At 43.7% G+C, this 24,733-nt stretch overlaps 1 protein-coding gene across 3 annotated transcripts in view; it reads left to right on the plus strand.

Annotated features, from left to right (window-relative positions):
- chm (CHM Rab escort protein) overlaps nt 1–24,733 on the plus strand; it is a 377,848-nt gene that overhangs the window by 141,976 nt on the left and 211,139 nt on the right. For all 3 annotated transcript variants that reach the window (XM_060935797.1, XM_060935798.1, XM_060935799.1), the window contains exons 3-4: nt 6,164–6,236; nt 6,329–6,459. In XM_060935797.1, coding sequence (XP_060791780.1) covers nt 6,164–6,236; nt 6,329–6,459 — 204 coding nt within the window. The remainder of the gene's footprint in view (nt 1–6,163; nt 6,237–6,328; nt 6,460–24,733) is intronic.

The following is a 24,733-nucleotide window of genomic DNA, read 5'->3' on the forward strand; positions in this document are numbered from 1 at the left end:
AGCAACATATGCTCCCATCCAGATGACGTCTCTTTCAGGGAAGACCTTGCATTTTCCAACATGACAATGCCAAACCACATACTGCATCAATTACAGCATCATGGCTGCATAGAAGAAGGGTCCTGGTACTGAACTGGCCAGCCTGCAGTCCAGATCTTTCACCCATAGAAAACATTTGGCGCATCATAAAACGGAAGATACGACAAAAAAGACCTAAGACAGTTGAGCAACTAGAATCCTACATTAGACAAGAATGGGTGAACATTCCTATCCCTAAACTTGAGCAACTTGTCTCCTCAGTCCCCAGACGTTTACAAACTGTTGTAAAGAGAAAAGGGGATGTCTCACAGTGGTAAACATGGCCTTGTCCCAACTTTTTTGAGATGTGTTGTTGTCATGAAATTTAAAATCACCTAATTTTTCTCTTTAAATGATACATTTTCTCAGTTTAAACATTTGATATGTCATCTATGTTCTATTCTGAATAAAATATGGAATTTTGAAACTTCCACATCATTGCATTCCGTTTTAATTTACAATTTGTACTTTGTCCCAACTTTTTTGGAATCGGGGTTGTAGACCATTTAAATGGTTGCACAAACTGTTGCTTATGCGATTAATTGATATATATGCGTGTGTGTGTGTGTGTGTGTGTGTGTGTATATAGTATGTGTATGCTCTGGGGAAAAAATTTAGACTACTGCAAAATAATCAGTTTCTGTTTTTTTACTGTTTATAGGTATGTGTGAGGAACATGAACATTTTTGTTTTATTCCAGAAACTACTGGCAACATTTCCCCCAAATTCCACATAAAAATATCGTCACTTGGAGCATTTAATTGTAGAAAATGACAACTGGTCAAAGTAACAAAAGATGAAGCGCTTTTCAAATCTTGAATAATGTGTAGCAATCACGATCATATTCAATTTTAAACAGCACGATACAAATGTTTGAACTTAGGATGAGCTTAGAAATCAATACCGTATTTGGTGGAATAACCCTGACATTTAATCACAGCTTTCATGTATCTTGGCATGTTCTCCACGAGTATTTTATGTTGCTCTTGGTTGACTTTATGCCATTCTTGGTGCAAAAATTCTATCAGCTCAGCTTTGGTTGATGACTTGTGACCATTCATCTTCCTCTTGATCACATTCCAGAGGTTTTCAGTGGTGTTTAGGTCTGGAGATTGGGCTGGCCATGACGGGGTCTTGATTTTGTGGTCCTCTATCCACACCTTGATTGATCTGGCTGTGTGGCATGGAGCATTGTCCTGCTGGAAAAACCAATCCACAAAGCTGGGTAACATTGTCAGAACAGAAGGAAGCAAGTTCTCTTCCAGGATAACCTTGTATATGGCTTGATTCATGTGTCCTTCACAAACAAAAAATATGCCCCATTCCAGCCTTGCCTAAGCACCCCTAGATCATGAACAAGTTTCACAATGGATGCAAGACACTGTGGTTTGTAGGCCTCTCCAGGTCTCTATCTAACCATTAGACGACCAGGTGATGGGAAAAGCTGAAAAGTGGACTCATCAGAGATTCGATTCAATTCAATTTAATGCCTTTATTGTCATTATGTCAAGTACAACGAAATTATGCTGCTACTCCAACTCGGTACTCAATACCATAAATAAATAGTAAAATAATAAAATAAATAAAACAATGAAAAACAACATCTATACAGAATGCAATCAAGAATATAAAGTATAACGTGAAGAGTTCATAAGCGGCTTAGGCAGTTGTCATTTCTGTTTGTTTAGGTATGTTATGGCATATGGGAAGAAACTGTTTATGAATCTAGTGTTTCTGGATTTGATGGACCTATAACGCCTGCCAGAGGGCAACAGTTCAAACAGATGGTGACCTGGGTGAGAATTGTCCTTAATGATAGTTCGTGCTCTGGATAGAATACGGGAGTGCGATGTCTGACAGAGAGGGAAGGGGGCAGCCGATGATTTTCTCTGCTGTCTTTATGATTCTCTCCAGAGCTTTCTTATCGGCAGCAGAGCACCCCGCGAACCACACAGAGATGCAGTATGTCAGGATGCTTTCTATTGTCGACCTGTAGAAAGACACCAACAGCTTCTGACACAGATCGTTTTTCCTGAGTATTCTCAGGAAGTGAAGACGTTGTTGATCACCTTACTCCAGTTCTCTGTAGCCTTAAAGGTCTTTAGCAAACCTCAGCCTGGCTCTTCTTTGCTTTTTGTTGAGAGAGATGGGGTTTTTTTTTCTAGCTTTGTGTGACTTCGACCCCACCTGGAGGAGCCTGTTTTGAACCATCCTTGTCGTGCACTTAACCCCAGCTACCATGTTTGCCAGTGCCATTCTTTTTGTTGGTCACTTGTTGTCATCCTATGGTTGTTGATCATCATCCCGGTCATCCTGGTCAGTGGAGAGTTGTTTTTGCCCTCTGCCAGTCTGTAACTTTGTTGTCTCCAGTGTTTGCTGCTTGACCTTGTTCTTATCATCTACGATTTTTCTAATTTTGAGGATGGACACAACCTGACACTCGCTGTATCCCTCTGCCAGTAAAGCCAGAATACAATCCCTCTTTTCCTCACTCAAAACTTTTTCTTTTTAACTCTTGGCATGGTGAGTAGATATTTTTGTATTCTAATTAAATTTAATGTATTAGCACTGTCTGAAGGCAGTTAAATAAATGCCTATTTACTTTGTGCTTAAAACTAGAGAGACTGGATTGACCAAGTGCTGTTTGGCAGATCATTCCACGAATTAATGGCATTGAACACACAAGTTTCTTGACCATGGCTGCCAGACTTGGGTATTGCCAGAGAGTATCGATTAAACCTAGTGTAATGAGCGTAGACATCTGTCACTCTAGTTATGTCATGCTGCAGGTATGAACGTGAAAGGCCATTCAGGACTTTAAATAGAAGAGTTACATCAGAATGCCATACCCTTTTCTCAACAGGTAACCACCCACCCTTTCTAAAGTCAGATACAGAGAGGTGTGCTCTTGGATCCAAGCCAAAGATGAAGCGTGTCAGCTTGTTTTGACAAATCTGAAGGCTGTGTTTTGATTTCCTGGTCAAGCCACAAAACCAGGAACAGGAGGGCATAGTCAAAGTGGCACTGCACTAAAGCTATAGCTAAAGTGCGCCGTGCACTTTGACTGAGAAAGCGTGCTTGTTTGTAGAGGAACTTTAGGTGAGAATTCGCAAACTGTATACAATTTTCTTGCTCATATTTTCTCCATTAAGGTTCAGCACGCACACCCCAAGTAGTTGACGGAGTCTTTGGCTGCTATTTCAGCTCCATTACATGTAATGTTTAGTTGAGACCTTTTACTAATTTTTCTCCTGGTGCCAAACAAAATCGATTCAGTTTTGCCAAGATGCAATGAAAGTTTATTCATTAATCTTTTCCAACTCCCCACTCAATTGACTTTCAATGTATTCCACTGATCTGTCCAAAACTAATAAAGCTGAATCGTCGGCATGCAACAAAAGCTTACAAGACGGACAGACTTTGAATGTCATTTTCAGTTTGATGTTTCTAAAGGCCAATTTATGCTGACAACCCAGTCCTCACAGATAGCGTCGCAGACAGTGTCTGCGTAGCCCCCCCACCTTCGCAGATGCTCTGCGCGCACCTCCCAAAATTTGTGACCACCGCAGAAGCCTCGCAGACAGCGCCGCAGACAAGAGGGCTCTGATTGGTCCACTCTACATCCGCTGTACACGCACTTCCGCTTCCCTACTTTCCCGGTTTGGTTTGTTTTCACGACCGGCATTTTTAAAAACACGAGCGAAGATGGAGCAGCATGAAGAGCGGTTGATTGAGGAAGTACGTACATCTATACGACTCCAGTTCTAGTCATTATAAAAAAAAAAGTTCTAGTCATTATAAGTAACCGGAGGATAAACACTCCACTAACCACACCCACCAACTACTCCTAGCGACTTCGCGCCTCCTTGCGTTGTGCCGGTGAATAACATCGCGCACGCCTATTATCCCCACTCAACAATAAATTACAACTGTCTGTGAAAAGCTATCTGCGAAAGCCTTGTCGCACGAACATGCAGAGGCCTTAAGTCCTAGGGCATCAACCACCCTGCCATCACCAAGTTTCACTGACTGGATTTGGAAATTGTTGGTAGTCTTGAAGAATTTCTTTGTGACATGTCATGTGCTTTGATGCACCAGAGTCAATCCAACCACTTGACCTGTTGTGGCATATTGTTCTGATTTCCCTCTTTGTTGACAAAGGCACTCTCAGATGAGCTCTCTGCATCCTCACACATTGGCCTTGTGGGTTTTATTTTTCCTTTTCCAACTTGGACAGTCACGCTTTATATGTCCTCCTTTCCCACACTCATAACATCTCCACAAGCTGGATTTGTCTGCTCCCAATGTCTTGGGATTAGCCTGCATTTCTTCATGTACTTGTGTTGACATGGCCGATGCACCTCCAGATGCACCACCATCACTAGCACAGTCATCAGGATCGCTTTTGCTCTTCATTTATTAGTGCCTGCTAAACAAACTGCAGTGTCAAATTGTCCATCATTGTCTCTAGCGCAGTGACAGTTGTAGCATAGCTTGGTGGCAGGCTACCCAGCAGTGTTACAATCTGAATATCTATAGCTCCTAGCTTATCAGTCAGTTCCTTCATTTGTTTTAAATGTTCAGTGATATTTTCTCCTTCTTTCATTTCACATCTGAAGTATTTTTTCTTCAGAAACAACTTATTGGCAAGTGTCTCTTTCAAAATGTCTTTTTAGCATGTCCCATGCTTCTTTTGGAGTCTGACAGCTTGTCATCAGTTACAACTGGGGCGTACTTACATTCAGCACAATAACAGAAAAAGCCTTTGCTTTCCGTCTCTTGAATTCTGCCTGTGCGTTAGCATCCACTGCTAGGGTATTAGTTTCCATAACCATACCCCATAGTCCTTTCACTTTCAACAGGTGTTCAATCTGAAATTTCCACGTTGCCCAGTTCTCTGGTCTGCTCAGCTTCTCAGTAAACAGCTTATTTTCCACTGTGAATCCCACAACACTGTTTATGCCACACAAATTCTGTGTAAAACAGCCTTCTTAGCGACGCTCTGGGCCCGTAACCTATTGAAGTTTCACGTGTTTTATTCAGAACTTAAAAAAACAAAACAAAAAAATAAGCAGACATTAGAGGGCAGTATAACACATTCTCAGGAGCCATTGTCAAATTACAGTATTACAACATTTTCAACACGAGAAGATAAAGTTCGTGTCTTTGTGCCACCATGTAATGTTGTTTATATTGATGCATACCCCCCCCCCTAAAAAAAAAGAAGCAAGTTAATGGAAAGATTTTTAATTTTGAACTGGTTCACCATTTTGACTACTCATGTCAAGTCAACGGGAAAACGTTGGAAGTGACGTCATCGATATCCTCACAAGTGAAGGTATTGGGGGGAAAAAGATATATGCATATGCTGTCATCATTTTTGACCTTGGCACATTCAACAGACTGGCATGGGACATGGTTGTGTTTTGTTTCTAACAAGCTCGGCAATTAACTTGGATGAGTGATGCATTTTCTTTCTCAAACAGCAAACTGTATAGTTAGTGTTTAAGAAGCCTTTATTTGTCACACGTACACTCAAGCAAAGACTTAAGCACACAGTGAAATTTAACCTCTGCATTTAACTCATCTGAAGCAGTGCGCGCGTGCACACACACACACACACACATACCCAGAGCAGTGGGCAGCTATATTACAGCACCCAGGGACCAGTTGTGGGTTAGGTGTCTTGCTCAAGGACACTTCAACTCAACCTCGGGCCATGGTTGCCCCATGTTAACCTAACCGCATGTCTTTGAACTGTGGGGGAAACCGGAGCACCTGGAAGAAACCCACGCAGACACAGGGAGAACATGCATACTTATTTGTTTAGATTTAACAAACAAGTATTTCTATACGTTTGATTGATTAATCTAAAGCTTTTTTGAACTTGCATGTTTTTGTGGGTGTTACGCTTGCACATTTTTCACATGCAAACATTTAATTAAACCTTGTCCACAGTATTTTCTGTCCTGCTGAAATGGTCTCAGCATTACTGAATTTTATTGTCCTCAGTGCATGAACATTATTCAGTACCGTTCCAATACTTCCTGTCAAGTCTGAGGAAAATGTCTTTCATGTATTACAGGCGAAACTACTATGCTGGAAACTGGGCCAGCTTTACATTCAATGGCCTGCTGTCATGGATTGAAGAGTACAAGGTTTTTATTCCTTACTTCTGCAGAGACAAGGTGTTCAGATAGTTTTGAGGTTTTGATAAACAGCTGATGCTGTTTTGGTTTGTTATCTTTAGATTCAGCGAGAAACTCCAAGCACCAAGTCAGAACAGGGGTGGAACGATCAAATTAAGGATGAAGAGGAAGTTGTTTTTCTCAGCTCTGTAGACTCCTCCATTTCCAATTTGGAAGTATTCTCCTATGCCAGGTATTGTTTTTTTTGGTTTTTGTCATGTCCTGACCTTTATAATTTTTTTTAACACTTGGTATCTGACCAGCACAGTTGTGGATGCTTTCATATCATGGTTTTCTCTGTGTCATAACTCATGAATGACTTGTAATGTATTTAAACTCTTTATTCAAATTATCAACATATTATCTCCAAATTGAATCTCATGTGTGATCATATGTATTTTAGTTGGAGTTAACTACAAGAACATAAATTTTTGTTTTTGACCACCGTAGTCTAGCTTGTAAGTGAAAATGGTGGTTATCATTCATGAAAGAGAGAATTTCATTGGTTTATGTATTGAATTGCCATTTCAAATATGCCACTAAAAGAGATTTACTACAAATTGTATATAGGTAATAGTAAATATTTAGGTTGCAACTATAACGCTGGTTACGTAGGTAACCGTGGTTCTACGAGTGGTGGAAGACCATCAGATGGCACAGTTTAGACTGTGTGAAACCCCTTGCACTAGCCACATCTCTTGCCGAGAATTTATACTCAAATTGTCAACTCGTGACGCATGACGTACCCTAAATGATAAAAACAGTAGCACGCATGTCTATCATTGCCTGGAGCCTTTCTCGCCAGAACCAGAGTCCCAAGTGACTGGTCTATCTGGCGGTCTTCCACCAGTCGTAGAACCACGGTTACCTACGTAACCAGCGTTCTACTTCCTTGTCTTCAGACCGCCAGATGGCACAGTTTAGACTGTGTGGAAGACTTGTGTCCAAGCTGTCACGAGGGCCCAACTAATACATAAGACATAACAAAGGAAAAAACACCACAGATTAGTGTTATGTTACTGACTTCACTTTACTGAACAAGTAGATTAGTTACACTTCTATTTATTGCATTTGTAACAATCAAGAACTGGTGGAGGCTGTAAAGCTCACACCTCCCATGAAAGGAACTGCTGTTGTCCACAGCTAATGAACAGATAGAGCAGCGCTAAACACAGCCTGCATGCATGATGAAGAACTAGTAGCCACATTTATCCTGTAGAACCTGGAAAATGTGCAGGCCGATGTCCAGGTTGTGGCCGAACAAATATCCAATAGACTCACACCCTTCAGGGCAGCCCAAGAGGTAGACACAGAACGAGTGGAGTGACATTTCACTGCCGTCGGCATGTCATGGCCTGTAGAAGAATAAGCGTAAGATATAGTGTCTGTAATCCAATGAGCCTACCTATCCTTAGACAAGGCCGCTCCTTTACATCTGTCATTGAAGCACACAAACAATTGGTCAGTGGTTCGCCAGTCTGCTGTGGCTGTCACATGCTGCCTAAGTGCCCTAACAGGACAAAGGTCCATGTTCAGTGTATTATCTGAAGGATCCAAAGCAGGAATAATCGGAGGCCTATTAACAAAATCTGGACCCAACACTTTAGGTAGAAAAGTAGGGTTTGGCCACTCGTGAGATCTCTGGCCCCCACTGCAGACACAGTGGGCTGACCGAGAGTGCTTGCAGCTCACTTACCCTTTTCGCTGAGGCCACTGCAATCAGGAAAGCAGTCTTCATTGAAAGCCACTTAATGTCAGCACTCCCCAGAGGTTCGTATGGAGGGCTACAGAGACTGTTCAACACAATATGGAGGTCCCACTGAGGTATGACGCATTTGCGAGGTGGATTCAAACGTTTTGCACCTTTCAGGAAGGTCACAATCATCTTACGTGCCCCGACAGGGTCTCCATCAATTGGACCCCTGTGGGCTGACATCGTAGCCACATATCCTCTCAGGGTCAATGCAGAGCAACCAGCCTCCAAAAGGCCCTGCAGAAATTCCAAAATGTTCTTGAAAGTGCTTGCCACTGGGTCAATACTGCGTTCAGAACACCATGCTGAATAATATTTCCATCTGCCACTATACACCAGGCATGTAGATGGAGAACAAGCATTTAGAAGAGTGTTCCTGACCCTCTGTGAACATTCCAGTATGCCGGATGAGCCCCCAAGGGCCAGACCCAGAGCTTCAGTCTGTGAGGGTGTCTGTGCCACAGACTGCCATTCAACTGGGTCAGCAAGTCTGTCTTGACTGGTAGAGGGCTGGGTGGACCTGTCAACAGTGCTTTCAGAAGATAAAACCAGGGACTGTATACACGGTATGGCGCGACCAGAACCACAGGCTGGTTGGTCGTCTGTATGCGCTCGAGTATCTGCCATATCAGTGGGAACGGAGGGAACGCATACAGCCTCAGGTTTGGCCACTGATAGGCCAATGCATCCTGCCCCAGGGACCCAGGCTCGCCCTGCAGTGAGAACCACTTCGGACAGTGGGTCGTCTCTCTGGTGGCAAATAGGTCCACCTCCGCTTGTCTGTATGTTTTCCAAATCATCTGAACTACCTCCTCGTTCAGGCGCCACTCCCCCATGAGGGGCCCGCCCGAGAGAGTGTGTCCGCTACACAATTCTTCTTCCCGGGCACATGTATTGCCCTCAGAGATGGCAGGTGTGCATCTGCCCACAGCCAGATCTGCCTGGTTAGGGTGTTCAGCAAGGAGGACCTCGTCCCCCCTGGTGGTTGATGTGATATACTGTTGGAGTGTTGTCCGACCGAATAAGGACGTTTGTGTTCCAACTGTCCTCTGAAGTTCTGTAGTGTCAGCCAGTCCGCAGTTCCAGGTAGTTTATGTGGCAGGACCGGAACCTGTCCTGCCACACACCATGAATCCCCTGGTGATTCCACACTCCACCCCAGCCGTGTTGACTGGCATCCGTGGTGATGACCTCCCTCTGAGCTGGGGGTGGTCCCAGTGTGACTCCCCTCAGAAGAAAAGATCTCAGTGCCCACTGCTTCAGGGAGGCAATGCTCTTTGGTGTCATCGACACCAGCACACGCTTTTGGGTCTGAGCTGAGAGTCTCTTGGCCCTCAGCCATGATTGGAAAGGCCAGAGATGAAGCCTGCCTAATGAAATAACAGGTGTTGCAGCTGCCAACATGCCTGCAAGACGCAGCAGCAGGCCATAGCGGACGGTCTGACTCAACCGGACTTGTGTGGCCAGCCCCAGTATGTTGCAAATTCTTCCCTGAGTCAGGCACGCTTGTAGCGTGATTGCATTCAGGTGAATGCCTATGAAGTCGATGGTCTGAGTCGGTTCCAGTGTGCTCTTCTCGAAGTTCACCGTCAAACCGAGAGCTGAAACATGATTGAGTAGTATCTGAGCATTTGCACGCGCTTGCTCTGGGGACCGTGCACAAAGCAGCCAGTCGTCCAGATAGGGTAGGACGCGGATGCCCTGGCGATGTAATGAAGACAGGGCCTCGCGCACGCACCTGGTAAAGACCCGGGGGGCCAGTGATAGCCCAAAAGGAAGCACCTTGAACTGGAACGAGCGACCTTTGAAATGGGAACAAAGGAAGAGACGGTGCTGAGGATGAATGGGTACATGAAAATACGCGTCTCGTAGATCCACTGTAATGAACCAGTCTCCCGCCTCCACTGAGTGGAGCACGTCTGAAGTACGCAGCATATGAAAGGGCAGCTGCTTGAGGTAAGTGTTTAGATGCCGTAGGTCTAGTATTGGCCGGAGCCCACCATCTTTCTTGGGTACGACGAAGTAGGTGGAGAACACACCCCGACGTGTCTGGGGGTCTATTTCTTCTATGGTATCTTTGTTTAAGAGGGACTGAATTTCCGATAGTAGGGCAGAATGTGTTTCCGGGCTTTGAGCACGCATGACGCGTAGCCCTAAGTTTAGAGGAGGCCGGTGGCAAAATTGAAGTCGATAGCCACCTTTGAGGGTGTTCAGGACCCACAGGTTTGGCGTTGTTGAGCCCCAGTACTCCAGCTGTTGAGGAGTAAAACGCTCTGCTGCCGGCCATGCACCATCACCATCAAGACTTTGTGACTGTGGGCGGTGTGCAGCTTTGGGGGGACGGCTGTAAGTTGCCCTTGGAAAAGAGGTAGGGGGTCTGCCACGTGTTCCGCACTGGGGAAAGCCATGTTCTGTTTGCCTCCGCTGAGGCTGCTGGAAGGCTGCTGCTGTATGGCGGCGGTAGGAAGGGGTGCCGCGAAAGGTAGGTGGTGGCAATGCCTGAGGTCGTCTGAAAGCAGGTCTCGGTTTCACATGTTGGGAGTGTGTTTCAGAAGCAACTTGGCGGCGGTTTAGAGCCTCTTGCGCTGCTAGGCCAAACACCTGCCCAGGGGCCAAGGGTAGTTGGCGCAAGACATTCCTAGCTGCATCAGGAAGAGGGGACTGTGCTACCCAGATCTGCCTGCGGGCTTGGAGTAGCAGCCCCATAGACTTACCACACTGCTTAGTCATTGCCCCCACGCCCTGAAGAGCAGTGTCTATCAACTCCGAGGCAGCCGCATCTGAGGTTGGCTGTAGGGTTGTCTGCAAAGCAAGTAGTAGATGGCCCATGGTATTCAGGACCCGCCCCATTGTAGCCTGAGTGTTATAAGCTCTACACACCAAATTGTCAGTGCATCTGCACTCTGGGCTAGGGCACCGCGGGTCAGCATGAAGGGCTTCATCAGGTGGGGCAACCAGTGACACCACTGCTGACTCCACCGGTGGCATGGGGCCCAGGCCTGCAGAGCCTGGGTTTGACATGGAAGCCAACAGTCTAGTGGGACGGTCCATTCTACTGGTATTTGCCTCCTTTAGTGCCTCAGTAAACATCTAAACAAAGTCCTCATAGCGAGGGACAAAGAGATCATTGCTGTGTGTGGATAACCGGCAAAGGCGGTTTGTCTGCACCAGACTCTAAGGAAGAGGTTCTATGTTAAGCTTTGCCAGGGCCATTCGAATGGTTCCTGCTAGAGTGGCATTGACCACTGATGATTCTGGCTCGTCCTCTGACTCCCTGCCACTCTCTGTAGCAGGAGAGTGGAAGGCAACATGGTCGTCTGGGAATGAAAAATCTCTGCCCAAAGGAAGCAAGCTATCTGTGGCAGCAAGAGAAACTGTATCCTCCTCTCTGTGTAGGGGAGATGGAGGTAGGATTGGCTGTGAAGCAGGCAGAGGGGCCTCATCCTCTGTCTGAGAGCCAGGCTGTGACGCATGTTGTGAATGCATACTAATAAGCATCTCTCTTATCTGTGCAACACTCTGTCAATTGATCTACCCTGTATGTCAGCTCCTGTGAACGTTTGGGCTTTTTCACTTTTGGGGGAGCATGCGAAGCCACTGGGCACGTAGCCACTGGGCGCTTACCTGCGTGCTCCTGAGCTGGAGGAGAAGAGAGAAGGCAGTCCTCTTTTCCGTCAGTGCCTGCTAATCGTGCCTGCCATTGTTGTATGGAGAGCAGGCTACAATGCACACATGGATCAGTCACAGCCTCTCCGAGATGATTAATTCCCAGGCAGCTGGGACAGCGATCATGTGGATCTTCCACTTCCATGGGTGTACCACACAGAACACACCAGGCCATACTTACCAGTTGTGTTAATGTTATTGTATTAATTATTGTAGCCTATTAACACACAATCAGTTAACGTTATGCGTCATGGAGAGAACACACAAGAGAACTGCTTGTCAACAGTGCTGTAATCCAATCTGATTCACTGTAAGCTTGAGGCCATACAAATGTTTTGGTGCTGGGGGCTGAGCACCTTGCACTTGTGAAGCGGAAAAAGGCACGGGTAAACAGGTGATCTTTATTTATTGTTTCTCTACGCTGCGCCGGGGAATGGGGACAGGTAGTGGTCGTTTTGCTATTGCGCTGCTGTACCGGGGGCTGGGCGCTAGCGCGCTACTGATTGTGCTAGACCGGTGGAGAGGTCTGTCACCACGCAACTGAACTTGCCTCTCGATGCCAAGCCAGGGATGGCGTCAGTTATGGTTTAAGAAAATGTGTTGTGCCGGGGGCTGGGTGCTAGCACACGTTCAGACAAGAGTGTGAGGTGATTTATAGTACGGTGTTCCAATGCTGGGGTGTGGGCATCGGACTGTACCTAGCTGCGAATGCTAGTCAGCATGCTAGACCGGTGTGGTGGGTCTGCACAGCAAAGATAACTCGCTTTCTAAGACTAGCTTTTCTAAACTGGAATCCACTGATGATGATCTATTCAACCCGAAGGGTAAAACTGTGGAGCCAGCTGTTAGAGATAACTCCGTAAGATAGCTGTGTTGCATCCACGTCTGATCTCGACAACGGCGAGAAAGCGAAAGGCAACGATAGACATATGTGCTACTGTTTTTATCATTTAGGGCACGTCATACGTCACGAGTTGACAACTTGGGTATAAATTCTCGGCAAGAGATGCGGCTAGCGCAAGGGGTTTCACACAGTCTAAACTGTGCCATCTGGTGGTCTGGAGACAAAGAAGTAGAACCATAGTTTGCTGATGGCATAAATGAGGTATCTCACTGTGGGACATGCCCCTCTGTGCTGTACCCCAGAAGCAATATTCCAATACACCAAATAGGATTCTCTTATCAGCACATCATTATCTCGTCAGTCTAGATAATCATATGATTTTCCTGTATAGAGGGTGGACCAGTGAGTGGGGGGTGTTGCACTACCAGCACCAGAAGGCTGAGCCACAAACTTAACTGACAAATAAGGGGATGCTGAGCCACTGTTGTGCTCTCGGAACCTACGTGACAAGGTGAAATGGCAGCCAGTTATACTGGGGAGAGAAGGTTTTGTCCTTATGTAGTAGTTCCTGTCGGAATGATAAACTCATTGGAACAGAACACTAGAAAACAGTTGAACCAAAGCCATACGTTGCTTCTCAAACACATGCCACTTGCGGGAATGTATGGAAATTGCTTATAAAAACAAACAAGGAGGTTACATTCCTATGTAGGTTTTTGTCCCCCTTATATTTAATCAAGCATGTGGTCTTTCAATTTGAGAAGAGTATCTTGCAACAACTTTTTAATTGTGGGAAATGGAGGAACAGGAAACGGGCTTCAGAACAGAACAAGCAAGTTATTTTATTTGCATACACTTTTCAGTGACAAACATGCGATGGGGTGGTACAACACTCTCATTCCTGACTATCTGAAAGACACACAGAGAGACAGGTTAATAGACAGCCAGTAATTTGACACAGGTGCACCTCATCACATGTTACCTGCTGGTTCAACCTGCAACTCGCCGTTCACAGCCGACTCTCGACCATGCCCCTGCTGCCACATAACCCCACCACCTGACTCAGGCCAGGGAGCCATCCGGCCTGCAGCTGACACCCCCACCCCCCCCTCCCAACGGGAGAGGTAATCCTCCACCACCGTCTGTGCCCCTGGCCTGTGGGCCACCTCGAATTTAAAGGGCTGAAGGGCCAGATACCAACGAGTGATCTGCATGTTGGCATCCTTCATGCGGTGGAGCCGCTGGAGCGGGGCATGGTCGGAACAGAGGGTGAATGGGCATCCTAGCAAGTAATAGTGGAGAGTGAAGACTGTCCACTTGATGGCCAGACACTCCTCTATTGTGCTGTACTTTGACTCTCGCATGGAGAGCTTGTGGCTGATGTTCCTTGGCACTGGACATTCCTCCCCCTCCACCACCTGGGTCAAAACGGCCCTTTGTCTGACATGTTGGTCTGTAAAACCAAAGGGAGAAAAAAGTAAGAATGCAACAGTGGGCCCCCACACAAAACTGCCTTTACCTGAGCAAAAGCCTGTTCGCACTGCTCCGTCCACTGGACCGGATCTGGTGCCCCCTTTTTAGTGAGGTCAGTCAGCGGGCTGGTGACATCTGAAAAGTTAGGCATGAACCACCCATGAACCGGCATCTTTACACTATGTATTTATATTAATGTTCATTAAGATGTAATGTCCCTATCAAATAAACCAATAAAATTAAAAATAAAAATAATGTACAAACCAACAATATTAGCCAGCCACAAGAACTGCCTCATCCCCTTTTTGGTCTTGGGTCTCAGGTGGACCGCAATCACTTCTCTCATCAATTTGGGGATGCACTTGCCCATGGCCCAAGTGGAAGCCCCAATACCGCACTTCTACCCTTTCAGTTTCACACTTCTTTAATTTGCTGTGTGTCCCGCCTGTCTGAACAGTCTCAGGATAGCTTTCAAATGTTGTAAATCACTGTAGGAAAAACCAGATTTTTGGCCCCATGGACACCTGCAAAATCTCACTAATTCCTGGCAGTTATCGGCTGGCTGAAACTTGCCTCCCTCTAGCTTTGGATGAAACAACCAAGAAAAATCACTTGTAATTGGTAGATCTGTTGCTATTGGTCACCCTGGGCCTTTATAATATAGATGGGGAAACATAATAGTAGTAATAATAATAATAATGATGATTTTGTGCATCAGTAGTAAGCCTATATCATAAGTAATGTAGTTCATGAAGACTATTCGTATGATGTTTATGCGGTATATGCATGTTATTGTTATACTATGGGTTACACCTCAAAGAATCATCGACACCTCAAAGAAAGAGAACAAGGAATTATGCCTTATAGGAGAAAGCCCTGAGAATACTTTGATTTTTATAAAGGATTTTATATAGTCGTTCGATGATGAGATGACCTTGACAAGAGTGGACATGTTTTTAATCAGCTTGCTGTGGTAAGATTTTTATCATTTTTAATCTGTTACTTGTAACTTTTAGATGTTTTTTTTTATCATGAACTTTCTGATAATGTTTGTGCATTTGTCAAAGCACATTTTGTTCATTATTTTATTTGTGAACTGAAGTATTTTTTATTTGTTTTAATTTGGAAATTCGCTCCAAAATGCTGCCATGTTGTCAGTGGAAGCCTACATCATACACTGCACTGCAAGTGGCAACAATGCAGCCCATACACCACTCACAACATGCAATGATTTTACCAACACTAAATCAGCCACTACATACAGCCTGTACCTACAGACAAGATAGAGGGACCTTGACTGACAGATTTCACTGCTTTTATGGTAGGGATGTTCTGATTTATTTTGATGAATTTGGACTAGGGACATTAATTTTAGATCTATAATTAGTCCATGGCTACAGATAATGGATGGATGAATGGATAATTAGTCCAACATTAGTTATAAGAACTAGAAATACAGTGGTGCTTGAAAGTTTGTGAACCCTTTAGAATTTTCTATATTTCTGCATAAATCTGACCTAAAACATCAGATTTTCACACAAGTCCTAAAAGTAGATAAAGAGAACCCAGTTAAACAAACGAGACAAAAATATTGTACTTGGAATGCAGTGTTTTTCCTTTCTCCAAACATAACACTTCTCATTTAAACCAAAAAGTTCTATTGTGGTCTCATCCGTCCACAAAACATTTTTCCAATAGCCTTCTGGCTTGTCCACGTGATCTTTAGCAAATTGCAGATGAGCAGCAATGTTGTTCTTGGAGAACAGTGGCTTTCTCTTTGCAACCCTGCCATGCACACCATTGTTGTTCAGTGTTCTCCTGATGGTGGACTCATGAACATTAACATTAGCCAATGTGAGAGAGGCCTTCAGTTGCTTAGAAGTTACCCTGGGGCCCTTTGTGACCTCACCAACTATTACATGCCTTGCTCTTGGAGTGATCTTTGTTGGTCAACTACTCCTGGGGAGGGTAACAATGGTCTTGAATTTCTATTCTTTTAAGTTCGTTTCTTAAGACACGTATTTTTAAGTATGTTACCTTGCTTGTTGACAGTTTCGGCGAACACTTCCGCCTTCTTCAAAACAGTCACCAAATGTCGAGTGGTGACGTGCCTTATCAGCTGATGTTACTCTATGGAGGCGTGAACGTCCCGCCCAATTTGACAGGTAGTCCACGCCTCCTGCTGTCAGGTCGCTGGCCCAGGACTGTGCTCCAGGTGTGTGACAGCGCGTACGCTCCCTCATCCCGGTTCATCGTCCTCTGCGCCCGCTTACGTATCTCCACTGCCTCCAAAATCCAACGCTGATATCTATTCTCTTCAGCGCGAATGACTCTGGCCTCTTCCCAATTCATTATATGATTTTGTCGTTTGCAGTGGTCTGAAATGGCTGATTTTAAGTTTTCTTGGCTTGCTTTTTCTTTTTCGGATCTTGTGAGTCTTTTTGTTGTTTCTTTTTCACATTCTAATTGGTGTTCTTTCCTGCGAGTGTGGAAGCATCTGCCCGTTTCACCAATATAGACTTTATTGCATGAACGGCAAGGGATTTCATATATGATATTGCATTTATTGTCCAGTTGTATTTTATCTTTGGGGTGAACTTTGGGGTGAGGTCTTGAATTTCCTCCATTTGTACACAATCTGTCTGACTGTGGATTGATGGAGTCCAAACTCTTTAGAGATGGTTTTGTAACCGTTTCCAGCCTGATGAGCATCAGCAATGCTTTTTCTGAGGTCTTCAGAAATCTCCTTTGTTCGTGCCATGATACACTTCCACAAACGTGTTGTGAAGATCAGACTTTGATAGATCCCTGTTCTTTAAATAAAACAGGGTGCCCACTCACACCTGATTGTCATTACATTGATTGAAAACACCTGGCTCTAATTTCACCTTCAAATTGACTGCTAGTCCTAGAGGTTTACATACTTTTGCCACTCAGATTGGATTGGATGAATATTGGATCATTTTCCTCAAATAAATAAATGACCAAGTATAATATTTTTGTCTCATTTGTTTAACTGGGTTCTCTTTATCTACTTTTAGGACTTGTATGAAAAACTGATGATGTTTTTAGGTCATATTTATGCAGAAATATAGAAAATTCTAAAGGGTTCACAAACTTTCAAGCACCACTGTAGGTTTACAAATCTCATGTTATTTCATGATCGCGGTCAACTCATTCATGATTTATGGAATGTGTATAGAGGATGTGCAGTCACGTGACCCGCACGTGTGTACTCCGCCCACTCCGGCATATTGGACGGTATCCGGATTGTTTACCTTGCGCAAGCGTAATGGATCCAGGCAGTAATCCCCAAGAAAATTTGGAAAATTCTACATCGCGCGATTACTTGTCTAAGTTTGTTCAGCATCTTGAAGGTGACGTGAGGCAGCGTTACGTGGAAAAGTGTTCCAGGTTGGGGATTACAACTTGCCGCAGTCCTTCTTCAGGGAAATTCGGAGCTGCGGTGCCGGCGATTTGCCCAGTCTGGCCTACCACGACATGTACAATTTTCTTGTTAATCGTGAATAGTGTTACACTGGCAAAGCCCTCAAAGCTTACAAGAGCCTGGAAGCTTATAAATATTTTGTTGCGGGATGGATATCCCAACTATACCTCTGGAAGGTTCCCGAAGAAGAATGTCTACTTGATAACCTCATGGGTAAGTGGCATTAAGATGTTTATCATAAAGAGACTATGCAGGACGTTTTATCTTAAGAATGTTCGAAATTTAAACTCGGTTCCAGATAATGACAGGGTTGTAAATATGCATGTTTTTGTCTGAAAAACAGTAAATCAAAAAGCTGCGCACATTTGCGCAGCTTCCGCGAAAACGTGGGCAACTTTCTGATTTATTGTTTTCTTCTCATACTTCCTATTTTTCATGGACTGTAACGGCATTTGCTTATTTAGTAATTTTAATATAGAATTTACTCTGATGAAATTATTCAGACACTCCAACGCCCCCCCCCCCCCCCCCCCCCCCCAAAAAAAAAAAAATATCGGGTCTGCGCAGTGATTCAGCCGTGGAAAAGGCGCATCCGCCGTTTGCATCCCTGTTTAAACTCATAGGTTAACTGACTTTAACTGGCTAATGAGGCTCGGTGGTCGGTCAAGATTTTTTTTTAGTTTTCGCCATCCCTACTATGGATTGGCCTTTCAAAGGCATAAATGAGCCAAAAAGATAAAACATTGTCATAGACTAGGCCAGGGTAGTAGGGCTAGGCATAGCCATTTTAAACGTTAGAGACTGTCTAGTTTCTAAGTATGCAGCTATCATTCAATCCAAAAATCAACTTAACAGATGTACTAGGAGTATTGAATTAGAAGATTACACCAATCTGATATGAAGTGTTCACTACAAATTCGGCTGGTAGAACTGGGGTACCAGTTTTCTCTTCGCACAGCGGACACCCATTTTGCACGTCTCTCCTCGTCTGCGGGGAATCTATAAAATGACAGGCCCTCCTTTTGGCCCTGTCTATTGGTACAACCAAATGCTGAACAAGATATAACCATTCTCGAAAGATCTACTCCCACACACTTGATAATTAGAACGGGTTCATCTAAGTTCTATGCGTGACCTTGCCGTCCAAAATGACGGATAACGAATATCACGTGACCTCGTGACGTCACGTGCACGCTCTCTATAGATTGCTTAAGTCACTTAAAATGGATAAAAATCAGTGGTGTTTGTAGTGGAGACACTGAACAAAACCCAAAGCCAAACAGAATGTGTCGCAGACCAAAGCATCCATGTGTGTGATTGCACTGTAAGGAATCAAGACCAGGCTATGCAATGTTGTGGATGTGTGCATGGGTACACACCAAGTGTACAGGTGTGTCCAACACCTCATATGAATTTCATCAACTAAACCAGGGTGAACTAACATATTGTCCACCATCTTAAATCATGAACATATGACACACTGTTCTTTGATGGCCTTAAAGAAGAATACCAAGATGGCATCCCTGAGCAAACAAGCACAACTAGAAATTACCAAATGGGGCTGAGACTAACAGGGAAGAGAGCATTACTGGTTGCTGTAATTAACTTAAGGAGTATCAAAAAAACACACCAATGAATTTCAAGTTTTTGTTGGGGACACGTCTCCAGGCATAATTTTAAGAATAGAATCTTGGCTCAATTAGAGCATAGTATCCTCAGAATTCTGCTCAAGCAAATGCTTTGTATTAAAGGAAGGCAGAGATGGGAGGGAAGGTGGGGTCTTTATCGTAGTTAAAGATGACATACCAATCATTGAAAGCCCAGATCTATCTCAAGAAGGCAGTGAACAGATATGGTACCAAATATTACTAAGAAATGAGACAAAATGCTTAGATTGCTAGTACAAACCACCATTTGCAAGGAATGACCTCACTTTGCTAGAAACTACTCTCAACAAAATTAGACAAACAATCTCCCTACATCATACTAGGAGGTGATTTTTAACATACCCAATATGGACTGGTCAGAGGAACTGATCAACCCACAGGGCCCCCTCCAGGAACAAATCCTTGGGCGAGCAAACAACTTAAAGTTAGAACAGCAAGTTAACTTCTCAACAAGACGTGACAGCAATGGCACTGAAAATACACTAGCTCTCTGCTTCATTACCCACCCAGAACATGTCCTGAAGGTTTACCCAAACACACCAATACCTGACCACTCATGCTCAGTCATGGTCAACATTGCCATTGTGCTAGCCAAGCCTACCAAACCAACCAGACTGGTATACCAGTGGAGTAAGATGGATGAAGCAGCCTTTAAGGAGCATCTCAAGACCTTCTCTGAAGACTTCCTTAGCAGTGAACCAGAAAACAAAACCGTAAACCACAACTAGTATATCTTCTAGGACACCACCACCAAACTCCTCCAAAACCATGTTCAACCACTCAGCACCTCAAGAGGCTATGCAGAAAGAAGGAACAGTATTACATCAAAGTCAAATGGAACAAAACTAATCCACAATACTGGAAGTTCAAGGGGATTTGGAAGGAAGTAGATAAAGAAATCCAAAGAGCAAGCAGAAAATACATTTCTGACCTAGCAATTTCCCAAGATGTTAGGAAGGTCTGGAAGTCCATCAAATCCCGTAAAAAGGATTCAAAGGATAAAAAGGATTGATGTTCAGACACTTAAAGTAGAGAACAAGCTAGTAATTGATGAATCAAAGACAGAAACACTGTCACAACACTTCCAAAGTGTATTTACCAATGAAGATCCTACTCTACCTATAATACAAGCAATTCCATTATCAGACCTTGAGGAAATACACACAACTGTCCAAGGAGTGAAAAAGTAACTCGAGAACCTCCAGGTGAACAAGACAGCTGGACCAGATGGCAGCTGCCAAGATTGCAGCAGTTCTCCAATTCATCTCCCAGCAAAGCTTAATGGAAAGTGAACTCCTTGATGACTGGAAAAGGGCTACTGTCACTCCAATCTTCAAAAAAGGTGACAAATCTGACCCAAACAATTACTGGCCAATCTCATTAACATGCGTTTCGTGTAAAATACTGGAACACATAATTGATAGCCAAATAATGAAGTATGTATCACAGAACAAGATCTTCCTGGATGCCCAGCATGCCTTCTGGAAGTCGAGATCCTATGAATCGCAACTTATTTCTACACTCCATGACTTGGCATTGAACCACAATAACCACCAGACCACTGACATCACGCTACTTGACTTCAGCAAGGCATTCAATATTGTCCCACATAGACGACTACTTCAGAAGTTCAGCTTCTATGGAATTAGAGGCAAGACCCTGGCATGGATCTAGCCCTTCTTAGTTGGTCAGGTTCAGCAGGTCGTGGTAAACAGAAGTTCATCTAGTTGGATGCCTGTGGTAAGTGGAGTACCCCAAGGGACTGTACTAGGTCCACATATATTCATCCTCTACATAAACGACATCAATCAAATGGTCATATCTAGTCTGAAGCTATTCACTGATTACTGCATCACCTACAGATCAATACACCCCCCCCATGATTGATTAAACTCTTTTCAGACAGACTGAAACAACCTGGTCACATGGTCACACAAATGAGGCATGAAATTCAACACGGAAAAATGCAAAGTGATGAGAATCTCCAGAAAACGAAATCTAGGAAAAAACTTCCTACCAAATGATTGGTGTTCCTCTTGAAGTGAAAGAAGGCAAATACCTCACTCATCATCCAAAACAGCCTTAAGTGGGACAAGCAGACAAACCAAGCTGTAACTAAAGCAAACCGAATGCTAAATTTCATTCAAAGCAATTTCCACTCCTGTTCGAGAACGGTGAAGGAAAACCTGTACAAAACCATAGTGCAACCCCACCTTGAATATGGGAATGCATCATGGAACCCTGGAACCAAGAAATACAAGGACACCCTTCAGAAAGTCCAACGCAGGTTTGTCAAGAGTGATTACAATCCCAACTTGTGTGACAGCAGTGCTAGAAGACCTCAACTGGGACAGTATAGAAACAAGAAGACAAGTTCAGAGGCTGGTTACCCTGTACAAAATGCTTAGCGGCAAGATAGATGGTTCACCCTCCATGTACATATTTTTAAAAAAAAGCCACAGAGGAGCAGATGTCCTCATGATGAGCAGTTCTGCACCTTCCAATGTTTATCAACACCTTTCTATTAGTTATTCTTCCCAGAAACTGTCCAGCCCTGGAATGGTCTATCCCAATCCATAATTTATATTAGGAACAGCACAGCATTCAAATTTGCCCTCCAGCAAAATAACTCCATTTTAGCACACTACCCACTCTCGCCTGCATCTGAACTTCTGGTTATAGTACCCAGTGGACTTTTTGGAAGTAATGAATACAAGGTACAGTATAATCAATGGCATGAATATTAATTTATTAGGGAAATTTAAAAAAAAATGCATCGCAAAAATAAATGCACAAACACCATATCAATCGTGATGCCGTTCCAGAAGTCCATTCATCTGCAGTAGACTTTGCCTCACTTCCAGCAGATGTAAAAACATTCAGTACAGACAGTCAGTACTATGCAATGCACTGTCTGTTGACAGATCTACTAATGTACCTAAAAATTTTCACATTGACCAACAGTGACAATGCACTTGAACCTACTCCACTAAGACCCCGTCCACACGTAGCCGGGTATCTGCTAAATCGAAGATATTTTTCTACGTTTTGGCCTGTCATCCACATGAAAACTCATCAAAAACGAATATTTAAAAAAACTCCGGGCAAAGTGAAGATTTTTGAAAACTCCGTGTATGCCTTTTCGTGTGGACAGAGATAACCGGAGGTTTGCGTTTTAGAACGTCACAATCTGCGCCAAAAAAATGACAACAAATCTGCCCTGACATCAAACGTGCAACCTTTGTTTACTGCAGAAGCCAGATTAAGCATGGACTTAAGCTAGCCGCACACCACGGCGATCCACGCGGTACCGAACCGACCCATTTCAGAGCCGACTCCCGACAGGGCACGCACATATCCCCGACTGTTGACGAGTGCAGTCGTGATTGAAGCGACACGTGACAACTTAATAGCTTTGTGATTGGCTATTGGATATAGTTACTGTTAAATCCAACACTTGAAGATGCTACAGGCTGAATTACAAATGACACAACATGGAATATGTAGAGCACTATCTAGGCTGCATGAGCTATTATTTCCAACCTTAAATAGTGCACTTATATAGGGGAGTTAAAGCGATTTGGAATTCAGCCACACAACTTGAGCAGAGTGGCTTTCCAGCCCACTGTGTCTATGGATAAAGCTTCAGTCTATGGAATTACAGTATATACCTGCATTAGGTGCTACCAACACGTATTCCTCACGCTAGAAATTGTGTTTAATGATGTCACGTATTATATGCGAAAGATATGATTGGCTATTGCTAGCGACTCTCGCCGATCAGTCTGGCTCCCGATTAGTTTTTCGAATCGGCTGTGAGATGAGTCGGTACCATCGAAAACTAGTCTTTATGCCTGACTCGCGACTTCAGTTGGCTCGGTACGCTGAAAATCGGCGTAGTGTGCGGCTAGCTAAAGAGTAATGGATCGGAGTAGTGCCTTGAAAGCGTTAATTATTGTCCAGGTGCTATTTACATGTTTAATTTTAGAAGCCCAACTACTGCTCCAAGAGCACAGGCGATGTGATTAGGGGGTAGGATTTGGGGAAATAACCATCTACAGGTTTGGAATGCTTATGAATGTGATTGAAAACGCAGATGTTCGGTTATGTGTGGAAGGGATTTTTTTCGAAGACGAGGTGGTGTGGATAAAACATTTTTATAAACGGAGGGGGGGGGAAATGTTCGGTTTTAAAAATACCCGGCTACGTGTGTACATGGCATAAATCTAATCTAATAAATCTTACCCTCTTTCTTCTCTGTTGCCTCTGGGCTGAACTCATCCTGCTGCAAGATCCGGTTGCAGCTTTGTACAGGGAGTTCCTGCGTACTGCCTCAGAGGAGGTCTGAGAGGCAGCTAGAAAACAATTACATGAGTATGTTATAAATAAACAGAAATAGCCACAGTAAAATAAATAAAAAATGCAGGAATTCTACCTTGCTATTGTCATTAACCACTTGCAAATTGTCTGGAGCAAGAGCTTTGACTAAATAAGAAAGTGTTGAGGCGAGCTCAGTCTCTGAAGAAAAAAATGTAAATGGATTAGAGAACATATTTATTTATTTACTTTTATACAGTACAATGCATGTAGTCTATTCTTTTTCCCCCTTATCCTTGCTCCAGTTCATAGTGCCTGCAATTTGCTTCGGAGTTGGAAAGACGACACACCATGTCATCTTATCCTTCAGTAAGTGAATGCAGGGAGCTGATTAGCCCTTCATTATCCAGGCTGAAGTTTGAAATGATTGTTCCTACATTATTTTTCTTAACACAAACAAGTAATACTTTTAGCAGAACTGCTAACATTACCAGTGCTGACTGGATAACAACAGTCTTGTCCTTGTCTGCACAAAGCATCATGGGAGGAAGGAAGACTTATAAAATACATGGGTGTAGTGCGTTCTGGGAAATGCAGTTGAAAATATATTAGCACTTGATTCTTTTATATTGCGTGTTCGAAGAAGAAAGACCACATTTCCTGTAACTCTCGGCTCAGCTGTGGTGTGATGTGATGACGTCAATCCAACCTTGCAAAGTGAAGTGGCAATGGTAAATTTTTTTTTTCCCAAGTTTTTTTTTTTTTCCTTGTAAATATGACTAATTCTAGAGAATTTTTTTAGTTTTTTTTTTTTTTTTTTGGGGGGGGTGTCACAAAAAATTTAGTTTTTTCCCCTCAAATTTATGCCTTTAATGTCGGAAATTCTGTATTTTTCTCATATTACCCCCTCTCCCAGTTCCATATTTTTCCCCCTACAATGGCCCTAATACACTGATCAGCCCTAACATTAAAACGACTGACAGCTGAAGTGAACAACATAGATTATCTCATTACAATGGCACCTGTCAAGTGGTGGGATATATTAGGCAGCAAGAGAACAGTCAGTTCTTGAAGTTGTTGTGTTGAAAGCAGGAAAAATGGGCAAGCATAAGGATCTGAACAACTTTGATAAGCGTAGCACAAACTGCTGAAAAATTTAATGCTGTGGTGTCAGCATTAACTTTTTCAGCAGTTTGTGCTACAGTAGCTCTTCTGCGGGATTTTACCATATGGGCTAGCTTTCGTGCCCCATGTGAATCAGTGAGCTTTCGACACTCATGACCCTGTTGCCAGTTTGCT

The sequence above is a fragment of the Neoarius graeffei genome, chromosome 12 (assembly GCF_027579695.1).
Source record: "Neoarius graeffei isolate fNeoGra1 chromosome 12, fNeoGra1.pri, whole genome shotgun sequence".
In the NCBI taxonomy this organism is placed as follows: Eukaryota; Metazoa; Chordata; class Actinopteri; order Siluriformes; family Ariidae; genus Neoarius; species Neoarius graeffei.